Source organism: Lynx canadensis, chromosome A3 (genome assembly GCF_007474595.2).
Source record: "Lynx canadensis isolate LIC74 chromosome A3, mLynCan4.pri.v2, whole genome shotgun sequence".
In the NCBI taxonomy this organism is placed as follows: Eukaryota; Metazoa; Chordata; class Mammalia; order Carnivora; family Felidae; genus Lynx; species Lynx canadensis.
In genome coordinates, this window is record NC_044305.1 from 30,576,819 (window position 1) to 30,596,254 (window position 19,436).

Genomic DNA, 19,436 nt, shown 5'->3' on the forward strand with positions numbered 1-19,436 from the left:
AAACAAATACTTGTATGCAAATTTTAATAGCAGCACTGTTCATAGTAGCCAAAAGGTAGAGACAACCCAAGCGTCATCAACAGATGAAAGGATAAAAAAAAAAAAAAAAAAAAATGGTGGTATATCCATGCAAAAGAATATTCAGCCATAAAAAAAAGTTCTAATACCTACTGTAACATGGATGAACCCTGAAAACATACTAAGTGAAACCAGCCAGATTCAAAAGGAAATATTGTATGATTCCACTTACATGCAATATCTAGAATGACGAATTCGTAGAGACAGAAAGCAGAATAGTGGTGACAAACTAGGGGAGGGGAAATGGGAAATTATTGCTTAATGATTACAGTTTCTGCTTAGGATGATGAAAAATTTTGAATGGTGGAAATAGTGTTGACGGCGATTCTCATAAACGTTGACAATATGATTCATGCCAGTGAGTTATACATTTAAAAATGGCTGAAATGGCAAGTTTTGTTTATACATTTTACCAAAACGAAAACATCAAATGATCCACACTTGAACCTCAAAAAGAAAAGGCAATTTAATATATTTTTAACTTTCCTTCAGAAAGAGTCAAATCGGCTCTTTTTATTTTTAATGTTTACTTATTTTTGAGAGGGAGAGAGAGGTGTGAGCAGGGTGGGGGGCGGGCAGAGACAGAGGGAGACAGAGGATCTGAAGCAGACTCCCTGCTGTCGGCACAGAGCCTGACGAGGGGCTCAAAGTCACGACCAAAGTCGGATGCTCAACCCACTGAGCCACCCAGGCACCCCTCAAATAGGCTTTCCTTGAGTCCAGAGAAGTGGAGTGCGGATTATAAGGGCCTTTTGTAGAAACCAGATTTTCCCTCTTTGGCCCCAAGACATGGTTTCCAACATTTAGGTGTCTACTTTCGCCGTAGATTGTTAAAGATGACAGAATTCTGTGTAAGGAGAGGGAAGAAGGTAATTAAAGCTGAGGAGGAGTATGCCATTTAAATCCCTTTATAGGAAACCTGGTGAGTCTAGTCATGTACTCTGGGAAGCTGATAATAGAGGTAGAAGATGGGAGGCAAGTTGTAGGAAGTTTGCCTTTGAATCCTTAGGATAATTATTGATGCAGTTCTCTATTGTGCCACGTGTGTTTTGAGGGGGTAGAGGGAGACGATTAAATGATTTATGTGTTTAATTTCCCTGGATGCTTAGAAGGCTGCTGTCCTGCACTCTGAACACAGAGAAATTGATTAAAATAACAATTGCCGAGAGCACAACCACTAGCAATCAGCACCAGGGGCTGTTTTCCTCCCTTAGAATCAGACCTGATTCCTCCCAGCTGCCAGAGGTCATCTCCTTGGCCCTTGAGGGCCAGCATGGAATTTTCAAAACTAACAAGACTTAACCTTAGCTAACAAGGTCAATAGGAAAAGTAACAAAGTCTCCAGGCTCCAAAGAGGGGAGCAAAGTTTGTCTCTTACTGGTCTCCACTTTGCTCCTGCTCTCCAGGGCCTCCAGCTCTTAAATAAATACACTTGTAATCAAATAAAAATTAACAAATATTTATTGAAAGACTGGTGGTGTGTGGGAGGATATGGTTCCTGTCGGGTGGGGGTGGGGGGGCCGAGGGGACAATGTCACAGGGAATGAACGGAGGTGGGAGGGAATTTCATTTGGAAAGTAATGTGCACGGAAGGGCACAGGTGTGAAGCAGCAGACCTTGCCGCTTAGTACCTTCTGTGACCTTGAGCGAGTGATTTATCCTCCCTGAGCCACGGCTTCCTTGTCTGCACAGCAAGGATGATGGTAATGTCTACTGCATGGGGTTGCATGCATTTAAGAGAGAGATGTGTAAAGGCCTGGCACAGAGTACAGGCTTAGTAAGCCGTTGGCATTATCGGTGTTGTTGGCTGCAGATGACAAAAGTGGAGAACAGAGGTCCAAACACTCAGAAGAGGACACTTAGGGGTGAGGCAAGGGAAGGGCTTTGGGATGGACACCAAGTCAACTGAGAAGCTAGAAATAGGAAGGGAACCCACTGAAAGGGTTATATATATATATATATATATATAAAATTATATATATAAATAATATGTTATATATGTTATTTATATATATAATAATATATATATTATTGTACTTTTATTATAAAGGGTACAAGTAGGACAAAGGGTGGAAGGGTCTCGGACACAGAACTTCCATGCCCAGGAAGGAAGTCATGGTATGGAGTCATGGTGCATCCGCGTTCACCAACCAGGGAGGTTCACCAAACCTCAGTATCCAGAGATTCTCTTAAGGTTTCATTACAAAGGCATGATTGATTAACTCATTGGCCACGTGATTCAACTCAAGCTCCAACAGGTCTCCCCTCCCTCGTGGTGGAGTGACTGAAAAATCCCAACCTTCTAATCATGAGTTTGGTCTTTCTGGTCACCAGCTCCCATCCTGAAACCACCCAGGGAGGCACCCGCATTGCCTAATTGGCATAACAAAGAATCTCCTAACACTCTGGGAGTTCCAAGAGTTTTTGAAGCTTGAGACCAGATACATCCTTGATTATACCACAGATTTAGAGGTGGGAGAACTAGGACTTGAGTCTCGCTGGGTTTGACAAGCACCTGCCTTGATTTGTTTCTTTCCACCTCAGCTTCAGTATCTTTTTTTTTTTTTTTCAACGTTTATTCATTTTTGGGACAGAGAGAGACAGAGCATGAACGGGGGAGGGGCAGAGAGAGAGGGAGACACAGAATCGGAAACAGGCTCCAGGCTCCGAGCCATCAGCCCAGAGCCCGACGCGGGGCTCGAACTCACGGACCGCGAGATCGTGACCTGGCTGAAGTTGGACGCTTAACTGACTGCGCCACCCAGGCACCCCTTTTTTTTTTTTTTTTTTTTTTTCAGTATCTTCTTATGTAAATGGAAGAATGACACGGTTACTTTCAGAGGTCTGATTCAGAAAAGCAAAGCATGTACATGTAGGAAAAAATACAGGAAGGACATAAATCAAAACAATGAATGTTGGTTGACTCTGGAAGATTTGTTTTCCTTCTTTGTCATTTCTGTAATATAATATCCGTATCTTTCTGAACTTTAAAAATATTTGAAATGCCCCATGGTTCTACAATACACCAAAAAAACCCTCCACAAACTTAAAAAAATTAAAGTATATAATCTGCATATTTAAAATGCACAGCTGTATGCAGTTTGATGAGTTCTGACAAATGTATACACCCCTGTAACCAATACCCAAATCAAGATATAGGACACTTCCATAAAATAAATGTCATGTAATGGGATATAACGTATGGCATGGTGACTATAGTTAATAATACCGTATTGCATATTTGTAAGTTGCTAAGAGAGTGGATCTTAAAACTTCTCATGACAATAAAAAACTTTTTTGTAACTATATGTGGTAATGAATATTAACTAGACATACTGTGGGTGATCATCTCATAATATATACAAATATTGAATCCTTATGCTGTACCTCTGAAACTAGTATAATGTTATATGTCAATTATACCTCAATAAAAAAATAGAATAAAATGCAATCCCCCCCAAATTTTTTAAGGTGTAGAACACTTGTGTTACCCCAAAAGTTCCCTTGGCGCACTTCTAGTCTATCCCACCCCAGAGCCAGCTGTCCTCCGATTTTTAACACCACCCGTTGGTTTTGTCTGTTCTTGAATTCCCAAAAAATAGAATCATAGTATGGACTCTGTTGTATTGAAAGGGCGGACCTACGCCGGCTGATTCCATCTTGTTCTGTGTCCTCCACCTTGACCACGCCTCCTCCCCTTGAGAACCTCCGCTCACCCTTTCAAACTTCCCGATCAAAACATGCCCCGGGGACCTGCATAACAGGACTCCGACCCTTCCCCAGCCAATCGGCTGAGGCCACAGCCATTACCTCACCAACTGCCCCTAGACCCCAATAAAACCTTTGTGCTTTTGAAACTTGCTCTCTCTCCCCGGTATCTCACCGCTACGTCGGTGCAGGTAGGGGACTGAGCTCGAGCTAGCTCGAATAAAGGCTCTTTGCTTTTGCATCGGACTCGGCTCCCTGGTGGTCTTTGGGGATCACGAATTCTGGGCATAACAGTATCAGTTCTCTTCTCAGCATGATGTTTGGAGATACATCCAGGTTGTATCAGAAGTACATTATTTTTTAGTGCTGTCAATATTCCCCTGCGGTTGTCAGTTCTCCTGCTGCTGGATATTTGGGTTGTTTCCAGTTTGGGGCTATTGAGAAGAAAGCTGCTACAAACATTCTTGTACAAGTGTTTTTATGGACATCAACCTTTATTTCTCCTGGATATATACTCAGGCGTTGAGTTCCTGGATCCTAAGTGTATGTTGACTTGTTTCTGAAACTGCCAGATAACCTCCAAAGTGGCTGTACCATCTAACGTTCCCACCAGCAACGTATGGGAGGTCCAGCTGCTCTGTGTCCTCACCACGGCCAGGTATTATCAGTCCTTGATTTTAGATATTCTAATGAGCATGATGTGGCATTTTTGCTATCAATTTGCATTTTCCTGATAACTTGTCAAGTTGTGCATCTTTGCATTTGCGTTCTGGGCACTCCTATTTTCTTTTGAGAAAGATCTGTTCAAGTCATTTGCCCCCTTTTTTAAAAAAACTGGAAAATGCTTCACCTTTACAGGTGTTTTCACATCAGTTCTCTCATTTTATCCTCCCCGAAAGCCTGAGAGGTGGGTGGGACAGCAATAATCCCTTGTTGTAGATGAAGACGCTGACATTTACAGAATGTGTCACAGCCAGATGATGGAGTGGCTGCGCCTAGAAGCAGGGATTTTCTCCTTCTCTTCTTATGTAGATCATGCTTTTCTTCCCCATGAAAGGCTGGGAGGCTGTGATGCTTGTAAGACATCTGGAAAAGGGGTCTAAGTAATATACTCAAAGCTTCTACCTGGTGTGAACGAGCATGGGAAGGGAACAGCTTTGTTTCTCTACTCAGACCCCGATGGCTGCCTTTTACCAACCAACATGGTGGACCCACTAAGACCCCAGTGGGATTTATGGGTGCCCCCAGACAGAGTACTCTTCAGTAGCTTCTTGGCCGTGTCTCACATGAAATGGTGGGTAAACATCACTTCCCAGGGCCGTAAGTTCCTCAAACATAGGCTTCAGCACCACCTTAGGACCACGTGGCCATCAGGTGAGACTGACATGTCCAGGCCAAAGCAAGGTGAAGCAATCCTGGCACTCTCCAGAGTGGGTGCCCAGTTCTGCCCCATTCCTCTGCGCGATGCTCACTTCTGCTGTCCTTGGGAAATGTCCAGTCCATTCAAGCAAGAGAGCAAATCCCTGAGATGATCCACCTTGTATCATTGCTCTAGTCACTCACTTTTCCTGCCCATCCCACTACCCACCCTCTCTGCCTCCCCTGACATTGACTGCTGCCTGGACTCTGAAGGCAGACCATGGGCTTTAAGTAACTTTCACTGGTCACCTTCTACAGGATGGCAATAGATATGGTTATTTCCACTTATATCATTTCATCATTTTGTTTTATTTCATTGTTCTTTTTGAAACTCACCAGTCTGCTGTCTCACGCCTTTAAAGGACCTTTACTTCAAAAGTGATCAGAATGACCCATGAACGAAGTCTACTGCCTACTCGTGGCCTCGCTTACAGATTGTGGAATTTTCCCAGGTCTAAAATTTCCTCATCTGTAAATGATAGGAGTGGAGGAAGGTGGTTCGAGCCCCGTGTCGGGCTCTGTGCTGACAGCTCAGAGCCTGGAGCCTGCTTCGGATTCTGTGTCTCCCTCTCTTTCTCTGCCCCTCCTTCATTCATGCGCGCGCGCGCGCTCTCTCTCTCAAAAATAAATAAACATTAAAAAAATTAAAAAATATTCTTCAAAAATTTTTTTAGATAAGGGGTAGATTGTGTGTAGCAAAGTTCACAAATTTTAAATGTACAGCTCAATGATTTTTTCTTTTCTTTAAAAAAATTTTTTTAATGCTTATTTATTTTTGAGAGAAAGAGATAGAGACAGAGCATGAGCAGAGAGAGAGGGAGACACAGAATCTGAGGCAGGCTCCAGGCTGTCAGCACAGGGCCCAATGCGGGGCTCAAATCTATGAACCGTGAGATCATGACCTGAGCCGAAATCAGACGCTTAGCCAGCTGAGCCACCCAGGCTCCCCTCAGTGATCTTTTTCCCTATGTATACACCTGTGTAATCCATCGCTCAGTGCAAGACCTGGAACATTTGCAGCATCCCCAAGGGTGCCTAGTATCCTCCCAGTCACGTGCTACAAAGATAACCACTATTGTAACTTTTATAGTCATCAATTCATTTTGCCTGTAGTCGAACTTCATATAAATGGAACCGGGCAGCACGCACTCTTTTGTGTCTGGTTTCTTTTACTAGACATTCATCCATGTTGTTGCAGATAGCAGTAGTAGGGAACTTTTCATTCCTGAGTAGTAAGATACAGTGGTATGAATACATCCCTATTTATTTCTCCATTCTGTTAATGAATGCTTGGGTTATTTCTACTCTAGGATGTTATGTACAATGTTGCTATAGACATTTTTGTAGATGCCTTCGGTGAAAACATTAACCCATTTCTGTTAGACATGTACCTAGGAATCACAGAGTCGTTATATTTAACCTTATAAGAAATTGTAATACAATTTTTCAAAGTGTTTGAGCTGATTTTTACTCCCACCACCAATGACGATTCCAGTTGCCCCCCACCCTTGCCAACCTTTGATCTCTTCTCACTTTTTTTTAGCCATTCTACATTCTGGTGGGCGTATATTGTGGTTTTTCATCAGCATTTCTTTTTGAGATTTTAAAAAATGTTTCTGTTTGTTAACAGTTATGACATTCAGAATTAGCATTAAAAACAGAATAAGTGAATTAATGTTGTTTTTCATTTTTCACTCTCTTGGATTTGTAAAGCAGTGTTTGATGGATTGAATGAGATCATCTATTACTCAGGATTGCAAAAATATAGCAATTAAAGTAATGGACTCCAGTAGTCATTAGCATTTCCATTACTAAGGGACCCTTTCAAAACCTTCAGTCTCCTCTTTGAATCTGGACCTTAGGAAGCCTCACGGGTTTTGTTTTCCACCACTTATGCTATGGATAAAGATGCTTACTGAAGGGCTATTTAAAAATATATATTCTTGGGGCTCCTGGGTGGCGCAGTCGGTTAAGCGTCCGACTTCAGCCAGGTCGCGATCTCTCGGTCCGTGAGTTCGAACCCCGCGTCAGGCTCTGGGCTGATGGCTCAGAGCCTGGAGCCTGTTTCCGATTCTGTGTCTCCCTCTCTCTCTGCCCCTCCCCCGTTCATGCTCTGTCTCTCTCTGTCCCAAAATAAATAAACGTTGAAAAAAAAATAAAAAATAAATAAAAATAAAAATATATATTCTTAAAAGGCTCAAAATGGCAAGCAGGACGGAAATTAGAAAGAGCCAGTTGATTTCTGTTGGAATCAATTTCCTAGGAAGCTTTCGATTTTGAAAAAATCACTTATTTTATTTAAGAATAATCATTTATTTAATGTATATATGTCCTGTGCAGGGGATAAAGAACAATCTGTGGTCTTGAACAGTCATTTACTTATTTTGTTAGTGTCTGGTAATCTAAATGATTTAAAATTCTTTCTGAGAAGGGACTGTGTTTGGTACACTAGGGTACGGACCATGATAACAACCAGGACGATGTCTGGCACATAGTAGGTGCTCAATAAAATGTTTGTTAAATGAATGAGTTAAAACTGTTTCTTTTCATATATATTCGGTGCCTAAGATAAAGCTTTGCAAATGACAGACAACCCAGAAATGTTTGTGAAAGGAAAATAGAAAATCTGGAAGGACAGAAAATTGAGTAAGTCCAAGGGAAGGAAGGAAAATTAGTCCTGGCCAGGTTACCTTTACATAAGCAAGGGCTTTATTATTTTCATAATTTATGCTCTATACAACATATACCCACATATCCACTTGGACTTCCCACAGACCTCTCAATTCAACATGTTCAAAATTGAACTCATTGAATTTAACAGTCTATAACCAATTTTTTAAGACCTACCCCCCCCCTCATATATCTACTTGGTTAATTCTACCCCCTAGCAACCTAGCACTGTCCCCCATGCCAGAAAATTAAGAGTAACCCCTAATTCCTCTCTTCTTCATCAACCTGTCCATTCATAAATTAGTTCATTCAACAAATATTTATTAAGAGCCTTTTATGCACTTGATTTTGTTCTGGTATTGATGACGTGTCTTTTGGACAACCTTCTCCTGAGAAGTACTTTGCTTATTCAAGAACCCAACTATTAACATCTTGATTCCCTAGGCAACAACCTATCATTTGAGACATGTTCCAGACTAGAGAACAAAAGCTAGAAGCTTTATTGCATAGCTGAATTTTCCATTTATAGAGGATGAGTCAAGGATGACTCATCTGATAACCATTTCTATTGAATTGCCATGTCTAGCAAAGAGAAATATCTCCATTCACAAAATTCTTCCCTCTTCTTTCTGACTGCTGCTGTAGACACATCATGTGTTTAGTCCGATTTCTCAATTGTGTGAGGACTCAATGGCTCAGTCAGAGACAGAGTTTGGTGTGGACGAGGGGATCTGTGATGCTTCGTAGAAGGTTGTTCACGTATGTGCATGAATTAATGGAACACATTGATCCAGCAGGAGGGTGAATGTACCTCAGGCCCAGAAATCCCACTTTTTGATAAGTCAATGCCAGACTCTAGTTAGTGGGAGTGATAATAGGACAAAAATATTCAATTTTATAATCACTTGATGAGCAGTTGTTATGGGCGGGGGGGCAAATATAGGCACACCCTGAGTTGGAAATATCTGACTCTTCAAAGACTTACACATACAAAATTCAAATTTGATATAGCCCCCCTTCTTTTGAATCATTCTGAAATCTCCTCCAAATTCTATCCTCACCTTCTCCTCCAGCTCCAGGTAGCAGTCAAGAATAAAGACCTGCCTTGGGGCGCCTGGGTGGCGCAGTCGGTTAAGCGTCCGACTTCAGCCAGGTCACGATCTCGCGGTCCGTGAGTTCGAGCCCCGCATCAGGCTCTGGGCTGATGGCTCGGAGCCTGGAGCCTGTTTCCGATTCTGTGTCTCCCTCTCTCTCTGCCCCTCCCCCGTTCATGCTCTGTCTCTCTCTGTCCCAAAAATAAATAAACGTTGAAAAAAAAAAAAAAAAGAATAAAGACCTGCCTGACCTGCTTATTTATTTCTATTTTGTTATGTTTATTTATTTTTGAGAGTGGGGGAGGGGAAGGGAGGGAGGGAGACACAGAATCCGAAGCAGGCTGCAGGCTCTGAGCTGTCAGCACAGATCCCCACCCGGGGCTCAAACTCATCAACTGTGAGATAGTGACCTGAGCTGAAGCGTTTAATGCTACCTGTCTACTGGTGTCCAGAAATTATTCAGTTCTTTATCAACCCTCTTTTCCTCCTCAACTAAGTATTCTTGCTATCAACCACCAATAGTCAAGGGGGCGAAAAAGCCTTGCTCGGAGTCTGAGTTAGCATTTGATGCTCTATTTATAAATTTTGAAGGAATATAGCTTCATATTTTTATTGTGGATATACAGCATTTCAGCCACATTGAGTGATATAGACTTTTATTGGGACACAACTACCATTAAGAATACGACTACTAAGAAAAATTTCAATGGGAGTTTCCAACCACTGAAACTGACACATCCTTTTGGAACCCAGTCCACAAATTGGGACCTCTAGATCTGGAAGCATCTTGTTTTCTGGGAATATCTTTCTGTTTTCTTGTTGATAAGGCTGTGGAGCTTTCCTAAAGTTTTTGGAGAGCAGGCATTGACATCTTTCATACATAGCAAGTCTGTACAAGCATTTCATCTGTGTGTGTGTGTGTGTGTGTGTGCATGTGCACATGTAAGAGGGAGTAAGAGAGTTGAGAGAGATGGGCTTTCTGTACCCCAAGCCCATTCCCACTTATAAGAATGGTTATGTGGGAGATGTCCTCAACCTGGTCCAGCAGAGCCCAAAAGGCAGAGGGAGACACAGGAGTTGGGGAGGGAGCCACTTCTGTCCCAACATTCCCAACAGCATATAAAGTCACTATGAGAACAAAGGAGGAATGCCTCAGGGGGAGAGTTGGGTAACAGTGGGATCCACTTGACTTCCAGTTGTACCCATTCCCCAGATTCCCGTATTCAAGGCTATGTGACCATCTTAGCATGGCTGTCCAGCCTCTGAACCCAGGAGTGTTGGAAATTGTAGCCCATGTACGCTCATGACCTTCTTTTCCTTTTCTTTTTCGTTTTCTTTTTTTTAAGTGGGCTTCATGCCCAGGGCAGAACCTAACCCAGGGCTTGCACTCACAACTCTGAGATCAAGACCTGAGCTGAGATCAAGAATTGGATGCTTAACTGAGCAACACCGACACTCCCCTCTCACGACCTTCTGGACCAGTTTCAATTCTTCTAATTCACCAATTCTTTGTAATCACTCACCTTTTCCCCATAATTTAGAGCTAAATCACACCATTTACTTGTAAGAAATGTCTTTCTGTAACCATATCTAGGCTTCCCTATCTTTTCTTCTTTCTTTTGCACATTCAGTAGCCTTAAGCACTAGGTAGACACTATATTATCTTTACTATAGATGAGGAAATTGAAGCTTATAGAGTTTAAGTAACTGGTCTATAGTCCCATGAGCGATAAATATTGAAGAAAGATTTGAACCCAAGTCCTCTGACTCCAGAACCTGAATTCTTAACCATCATTCACATATGCATCTCCAGTAAGAAAGAGAACAGTATATTAATAGCATGTGTCTCATGGGGACAATGAAAGCGTTAAATGAAGTAATTTAGGTTTAGTGTTTGGCTCGTGGGAAGATGTAACAAATGTTAGTGATAGGAATGATAATGAAGACGATGATGATGATGATGATGATGAAGAAGAAGAAGAAGAAAAAGGCGGATGAGAAGGAAGATAAGAAGGAGGAAGAGAAACATCAAAAGCTTTACTCATTTGCCTCCTTCAGTAATGATTCCAACTGCTTATTATGGAAGGTGAGTGGTTGTCATGATAGGAGAAAGCAAACTCAGAAGGTGGTTGGAGAAGATGCTATATTTTGGAGAAAAAGCTTTGCCTTTATGGAATTTGAGGAAGGGTTTACTTTTTGAGCTGGAGATGTCACAGTGCTCACCTCCTTTCTTCCAGCAGACACCCCAAGGGCTAGATAGTTCCCTAAGACTCATTTCCCCATCCTGGAAATCCAGTGAGACCTTGATTTCAGGGGATGGTGAGATGTGAGAGTGAAGGGGGTTGGAAGGGACTGGAGCCAGTGCTTGGACATTGATAACAGTCTTCTTCTAATCCAGACCCTAGTTTCAGACAGTCCTAAGTCCAATTTATTATGTTCTAACTGCCACAATGTTAATCCCAGACATTAGTGCATATAAGTAGCCTGTCTGTGGAAAGAATAAGGCTAGAGGCTAGGGAAGAAACCACCAGTCCAGCCATAAAGAGATAGCTATCCAAAGTGCTCAGCTCTGCATTGGGGATGAGGTTATCGGACATTAGTTACCAGAGGCCTCCTAAAGCTATTTTGGGAATTCAAATCTAAGCCAAAAGCAAAGGTCAACATGCTCATGTGTGACTCTAATGGCTGGAGAGAAAGGTCCACCATGAGAACAGAAGAGAGGGCCAGAGACGGAGACCTATACACGGGCAAGACCAGGGATTCTGACTCTTAAGTAGGTTTGATCTAATCACGTGTGGCCTGAACAGGCAGATTACCAGCTCTGCCTTTGTTAACAGACAGATACTAGTAAGGGGTGGGCAAAACTTTCTCCTTTGCGAGATGCACCTCCCTAAAACTTGGCACAGTTTCACATTGCTCAGTAACATCTTCCCTCTACTTCACCAGCTGGAGCTGAGCTGTTCTCATGTCAGCTAGAATGGCTGCGAGTATCTAGTACCGTAGACACCCTACCACCTACCTGCCCACCCTTTCTGTTCAGTCTTCCACCTACCCCGCCAGGTCATGGCCCTATAGTAGCTCAGATGAGGAAGAGATTAGTGTGGAATGGACTTGTTGTCTTGGTCTCCTTTGAAGGAGTTGGGCTTCAGCTGGGTCTTGATGCATAGAGAAAGTGAAGGCAAGTATGCATTCTAGGAGAGGTTATTCCTAATTTTGGCAATGGTAAGAAAGAACATAGTGTGATGATAAACTCAAGGAGAAGGAGAATCCATCTATACATCTGAAGTGGGAAATCAAAATATGGAGGGAATGTTGGGAGGGAAGCTGAAGTGGACATACCCCATCATACCCAGGAGAGAGGGGAGAAGGCTATTCGCTCATGTTCCAGAATTGAGATGAGGGATAGGCCTCTACCCACTCGGAGACTTAGGTATAAGCCTACGAAGGGTCCCAGAGCCCCTCCTCAAATATCCCTGACCTATTCTCTGTCATGGATTCCATTGGCCTTCTGGTGACGCAAACTGATCCTACTTCAGAATAGTGTTTTAAATAAAACAGCACAGAACAACAGAGGAAACCAACTATGCTGAAACATAGTTATCAAAATATTTTTTGATGTATGCTTCCTTGTGAATGCATTAAATCACGCTTTCACACTTTCTGCGGCGAAGGACTAATTTACTTATCTAATCCATCTCAGACTATCAACTTTTACAAATTGAATAAAAATATGAAATAAAAGATCATTTGAAAGACAAAACCCAATTTTTATATGATTCAAAAAAACATTATTTTGTCAAATTGTTATAAAAGCTTCTAAGTGTTTACACTCAATTCCTGTATTCCTTTGTCATGAAGCTCTAATGGTGTGTGGACTGGCACCAAGCCACAGACCAATGCTCTGAAAAGCTCTGTATTAAATACAAGATCTAGCTGTGGGTCTAATAATGACTCTCATTTTCAAGTCATGATAAGCATAAATAATCTATCATTTGCATGTGAAATATCTATTAATTCTATTGGTGACAAAATCAGTTATTGTTAATTCCATTAGGGCATGATGATTATTTTCATAATGAGAAGAAATACTAAATTTCAACCATCGGTTGGTGAAAATTAAGATGTAATTTTCTTCCCTGCCCAAGTCCATAGACCTCCTACATCCTATTGCCAGATCTGGTTGGAGCTCCAGTCTAAGCACCGCTGCCTACCCCCCCACCCCAGCCTTAAGCAATGGGAGGGGTAGTAAAGACTAGAAAAGGAATAAACACAACCACAACTACAGGGGAAGATGTCCCCCAAACCTCAGCTGGGCAATGCCTTCTTGTATCTTGAGTCTCAAGGTCATAGGGTTCGCACTTGTGGTTCTGACTAGGGGAGGAAGCAGCCTGTGCACGGAGTAGCACAGGCCCAGACTCAAGGTAAGAGGGAGCTCAGATTATCAGAACTGACTGCCTCAGATAAACAGACAGAAGCCCCAGCAGAAAAGGAAACAAGGGTGGCAGTCATGCGGGCAGATGAAGGAAGCTGTCAACCTGAACAAGGAGATTTGCCAGCTTCCTTGGCCTCTGCAGAGCTCAGAGAGGCAGGGGGCCGTGGAGGGGGGGAGGGGGCCTCTGGGGGCTCTAGCGGAGACCCCTTTCTTATTTTTGGAATTGTGTTTTTTGCTGTTGTGCTTACCCAGTCTCAGACACGTTCTCACCTCACTCATGGCCCCCCAGTACTGAAAGTCACTTTGTGCCAAACATGAGGGTAGACCCAGCACTTTTCACTCAACCCTAAAAGCCACGCTGGAGGATATGTGTTATAATTATCCCCGTGTAACAAGTAGGGAAATGAGCTGAAGGCCATCCAGCTAGCGCAACAGTGAATGGCACACCTGGGACGTAATTGGGACCCTCTGAAGGCAGATTCTGTGGTGACTGCGTGCCTCCCATGTGCCGAATCCTTGATTCATTTGGAGCAACACAGACAAGCTCTCCTAAGCACACTCGGGGGTGTTGGATCTACTAGTTAGGAAACACAAGGATAAACATAATCTTTTACCTTCAGCATTTCTTGTATTGTTTGCATTTTACAAGGGTAGGCATTTTATTTGACTTTATTTAAAGAAGAAATATATACATGAAGCAGAGAACGTGAGCTAGCCAGACTTCAGGTTGGCCCTGTGTTGGCACCCGGGCCCCCTTATGGCACTGGAATGTATCCATGGGCGGGTAAGGACTTGGTGTAGTTTAAGGATCTTGCAATTGGGGCCAACAGTGCCCCCTAGAGGACTTGGGGTGCGCTGTCAAGGCTCAGCCTATCCGCTTTGGTGGCAGGTGAGATGGGCAGGGTTTTATTTACCAACAAATGGGAAGCTCCTGAAAGTCGCCACCACAAAACTAAAGAACATCAGGGACAACCAAGGTCTAATCCACACCAGTAAGCAGACAGTTCACGTGCTACCTTGACAAGTGCGGCCAGAGGGGGGGAAATGTGAAGGGAAGGAACGAATGCCCAAGGGCTCTTCTGGAACTATGCTTGGGAAGTTTCCAAGTCAGGGATTGAAAGCCAAGCAGTGGCCTGAGGAACAAGGTTCAGGTTCAGTTCTTTCAGTCATGGAACCTAAGCAGTCACTTGCCTGTACGATGCTCAGAGCCACATTTGCATATGGCGAGCTGTTGAGAGCACCAAAGTGAAAAAATCTTGTTTACATGCTTAGGTCTTCTTATGGTCAACAGATAAAGCACAGCCCTCTTTCTAGATCCTGCCTGTTTTCTCACTGACCATCAGAAATAGGTATGTTTGGGCTCTATAAAGGCTTCAGGATTCATTACTTCAACCCATATGGCTACAAAAGCTTTATTTCAGAGGAAACTACTGTCCTGTATCTGGGAAACCAGGTATCCTGAGGCAGAAGACCCTCAAAACAAGAGCTAAGGGGTGACATCACGGACAAAGATCAGGAACAAGACAGCGATGGCAACTTTCACCACTGCTGTTCGACATTGTCCTGGAAGTCCTAGCCAGAGCAATTAGACAAGCAAAATAAATAAGAAGCATTCATATTGGAAAGGAAGAAATAAACGATCTTTTTTGCAAGTGACGTGATGCCACGTGTAGAAGATCCAAAGAATCTACACAATAGCAACCGGAGGTAGTATATTTAGCGAAGTTGCAAGATACAAGTTCAACACATAAGAATCATTTGTGTTTCAGCACACCAAGAATGAACAATCCGAAAAGGAAATTAAGAAAGCAATTCCATTTACAATAGCATCCTGAACAATAAAATATCTAAAGACATACTTAACTGAGGAGGTGAATGGCTTATATACTGACAACAATAAGACATTGCTGAAAGAAATTAAAGAAGACCTAAATATATGGAAAAACATCTTATGTTTGTCGATTGGAAGAATTGATATTGTTAAGATGTCGGTACTACTCAAAGATATGTATAGATTCAGTGCATTCCCAATCAAAATTTCAATGGCCGTGTTTGAAGAAATGGAAAAGCAAAACCTTAAATTCACATGGAATTACAGGGGGCTCCAAATCATCAAAACAATCTTGAAATGAACGAACTCACATTTTTAAATTTCACAGTCTACTCTAAAGCTACAGTAATAAAAAACTATGTGGTTCTGGCATAAGGATAAACACATAGACCAATGGAATAGAATAGAGAACTCAGAAATAAACCCTCACATATGTGGTCAACTAATTTTCAACAAGGGTCCCAAGACAATCCATAGGAATGGACAGCCTTTTCAACAAATCTGCTGGGAAAACTGGATATCCACAAGCAAAGGAATGAAGTTGGGCCTTTACCTTATATTACATACAAAAATTAACTCAGAATGAATCAAAGACCTAAACGTAAGGGCCAAAACTAAAAAACTATTAGAAAAAAATATGGGTGTAAATCATGACCTTGGATTCGACAATGGATTCTTAGATATGGCACCAAAAGCATGAGCAACAGCCACAAACAGATAAATCAAATGTCCACTGAAATTTAAAACACCAAGGGCACCTCAGTAGCTCAGTTGGTTAAGCGTCCAACTTTGGCTCAGGTCATGATCTCACAGTCAATGAGTTCGAGCTCCGTGTCAGGCTCTGTGTTGACAGCTCGGAGCCTGGAGCCTGCCTCAGAGTCTGTGTCTCCCTCAGTCTCTGCCCCTCCTCTTGCTCACTCTCTGTCTCGGTCTCTGTCTCTCTCAAAAATAAATAAAGATCAAAAAAATTAAAAAGAAATTAAAAATGCCAAAGGACATTATCAAAAAACTGAAAAAACAACCTACATATGGGATAAAATTTTTGCAAATGATACACCTGATAGCAGTCTAGTATCCCGATTATGTAAAAATTCTCACACAATAAAAGGTAAGCAACCCAACTTAAAAATGGACAAAATAGACATTTTTCCAAGGAAGATAAATATGCGGCCAACAAACACAGGAAAAGATGCTCAATTTTAATTAGTTAGAAAAATGCAAATTCGGGGCGCCTGGGTGGCGCAGTCGGTTAAGCGTCCGACTTCAGCCAGGTCACGATCTCGCGGTCCGTGAGTTCGAGCCCCGCGTCAGGCTCTGGGCTGATGGCTCAGAGCCTGGAGCCTGTTTCCGATTCTGTGTCTCCCTTTCTCTCTCCCCCTCCCCCATTCATGCTCTGTCTCTCTCTGTCCCAAAAATAAATAAACGTTGAAAAAAAAAAATTTAAAAAAAAAGAAAAATGCAAATTCAAACCACAAGGAGGTGCCACTTCACACCCACTAGGGTGGCTATAATAATAATAAAAAGTATTGGTGAGAACTTGAAGAAATTGAAAGGTTTGTACATTGCTGGGGAGAATACAGAATGGTTGGGCCACTTACAGTTCGGTAGTTCCTCAAAAGATTAAACATAAAATTACCATATGGCCCTATAATTCCACCCTTGGATCTATATGAAAAAACTTAAGCAGACCCTGCACCCAAGGAGATGCGCACGGATGACATTGTCTTCTTCGCGTGACTCTTACAGCCGTCTCTCTCCCAGGCGCAATGGCAACTCTTGAGAAAAAACTGATTGCACCAGTTGCAGAAGAGGAAACTGTCCCAAACAATAAGACCACTGTAGGGGTACCTGGGTGGCTCAATCAATTAAGCATCTGACTTCGGCTCAGGCCATGTTTTTGTGGCTTGTGAGTTTGAGCCCCGCGTCGGGCTCTATGCTGACAGCTCGGAGCCTGGAGCCTATTTCCAATTCTGTGTCTGCCTCTCTCTCTGCCCCTCCCCAGTTCGTGCCATGTCTGTCTCTCTCCCAAAAATAAATAAACATTAAAAAAAGTTTTTTTAATTAAAAAAAAACAAAACACTGCAGTGTCCTGTCCAACAGGACAAGTCGATATGGCATGTGCCATCAGCGTTCTAGGAAAGTCTCTGGTTGATGAACTTGCCCTTGTGGATTTTTGGAAGATAAACTCAAAGGAGAAATGATGCATCTGCAACATGGGAGCTTATGTTTTCAGACACCTAACATTATGGCAGATAAAGATTACTCTGTGATTTCCAATTCTAAGACTGTGGTGGTAACTGCAGGAGTCCTCCAGCAGGAGGAAGAGAGCCGTCTCAATCTGGTGCAGAGGAATATTAATGTCTTCAAATGTATTATTTCTCAGCTAGTCAAGTACAGTCCTGACTCCACCATAATTGAGGTTTCCAGCCCAGTGGATATTCTCACATATGTTACCAGGGAATTAAGTGGGCTACCCAAGCACCATGTGATTGGAAGTGGGTGTAATAATCTGAATTCTGCTAGATTTTGTTGTCATGTGGCTGAAAAAGTTGGCATCCTTCCCAGAAGTTACCGTGGATGGATTTGGGGAGAACATGGCAACTCAAGCGTGTCTGGGTGGAGTGGAGTGCATGTGGAGGGGTTTCTCTCCAGGAACTGAATCCAGACTTGGGAGGAGGCAGTAGCAGTGAAACTTGGAAGAAAGGTTGAAAGTACCTATGATGTCATCAAGCTAAAAGGATATACCAACAGGGCTACTGGATCAAGTGTGACTGATCTCACTGAATCCATGTTGAAAAATCTATCCAGGATTCATCCAATGTCCACAATGGTGAAGGAAATGTATGGCACTGAGAACGAAGTCTTCCTGAGCCTTCCGTGTTTCCTGAACGCTCAGGGATTAACCAGCGTTACCAACTGGAAGCTGAAGGATGATTTAAGGGGCAGAGAGACCTTATGGGTCATCCAGAAAGACCTAAAATTGACCTGTGACTTCTGGCTTCTGGGCTGTAGAAATTTAAACCCTACAACGTGATTAACCGTGAGACCTTTAGTTTTCACCCATGTACATGGATCACGGTTTGCTTTTATCTTCCTAACTATGCACATCTGGGCTCACGGTGTCAAAGCCCATGCTTGCAACAGGAGCCCTTAAACAAATAAAACTAACTATCATAGTGTGCTGCTAGAAAAAAAAAAAAGTTGCAAACAGATACTCAAGCAAGTGCAGGTACACACATATTTGTAGCAGCACTATTCACAATGGCTAGAAGGTGTAAACAATACAATGTCCACCAATGGATGAGTAGATAAACTGATATACATACATATAACGGAGTATTATTTCACTGCAGAAAGGAATAAGGGACCGATATATGGTACAATAAGAATGAGCCTCAAGGCATTATGCTAAGCGAAGGAAGCCAGACACAAATGGTCATCCATTGTATGATTCCATTTATACGAAATATCCAGAATTGATACATGCATAGAGATTGGGGAGAGGGAGAGGAAGGAGGGGTAATGAGGAGAAATTCCTTAATGGGTAAGGAGTTTAACTTCCAAGTGATTGGAAATGTTTGGATAAAGGTGGTGGTTGCACAATACTGTGAATGTACTAAGTACCTGAATCATTCACTTTAAAATGGTTAATTGCGGGGTGCCTAGGGGGCTCAGTCAGTTAAGCATCTGACTCTTGACTTTGGATCAGGTCATGATCTCACAGTCTCATGAGTTCCAGCCTGTACTGGCTCTGTACTGGCAGTGTGGAGCCTGCTTGGAATTCTCTCTCTTTCCCTCTCTGGAGGGAAAGAATTCTGCCCCTCCCCTGCTGGTGCTGGCTCTGTCTCTTTCAAAATAAATAATAAACTTTTTTTAAAAAATGGTTAATTCTGTGTTATGTGAATTTCACCTCAATAAATTCACTTAAAAAAGAAAAAGCAAGAGCTAAGAACTCTGGGATGGCTGGCCCATTACCACCTATGGTCCACATGTAACATGTAATAATTTATGTAATGATCACATCAAGACCCAGTGACATGTGGGACAATTTCCCTGATCGTGAAATGGTGATAAGCAAAAACAACATTTTGGAAAATCTACAAGAACTGAGATGATATGGTAAAAGATCTGTGGTTTCTATTTGCGGCAAAGTCACAGGTACTGTTAACCCTACTGTCTTTTGTTGCCTACCTTCATGATAAAA

General features: G+C 42.4%; 1 protein-coding gene across 1 annotated transcript; it reads left to right on the top strand.

The window, feature by feature from the left end:
• Positions 1–16,998: 16,998 nt before the first annotated feature.
• LOC115511201 (L-lactate dehydrogenase B chain-like) lies at positions 16,999–18,266 on the top strand. The gene is given in 5 exon segments (XM_032592766.1): positions 16,999–17,072; positions 17,322–17,401; positions 17,404–17,865; positions 17,868–17,934; positions 17,936–18,266. Coding segments are annotated over 5 exon segments (1,014 nt in total).
• The last annotated feature ends 1,170 nt before the right edge of the window (positions 18,267–19,436 follow it).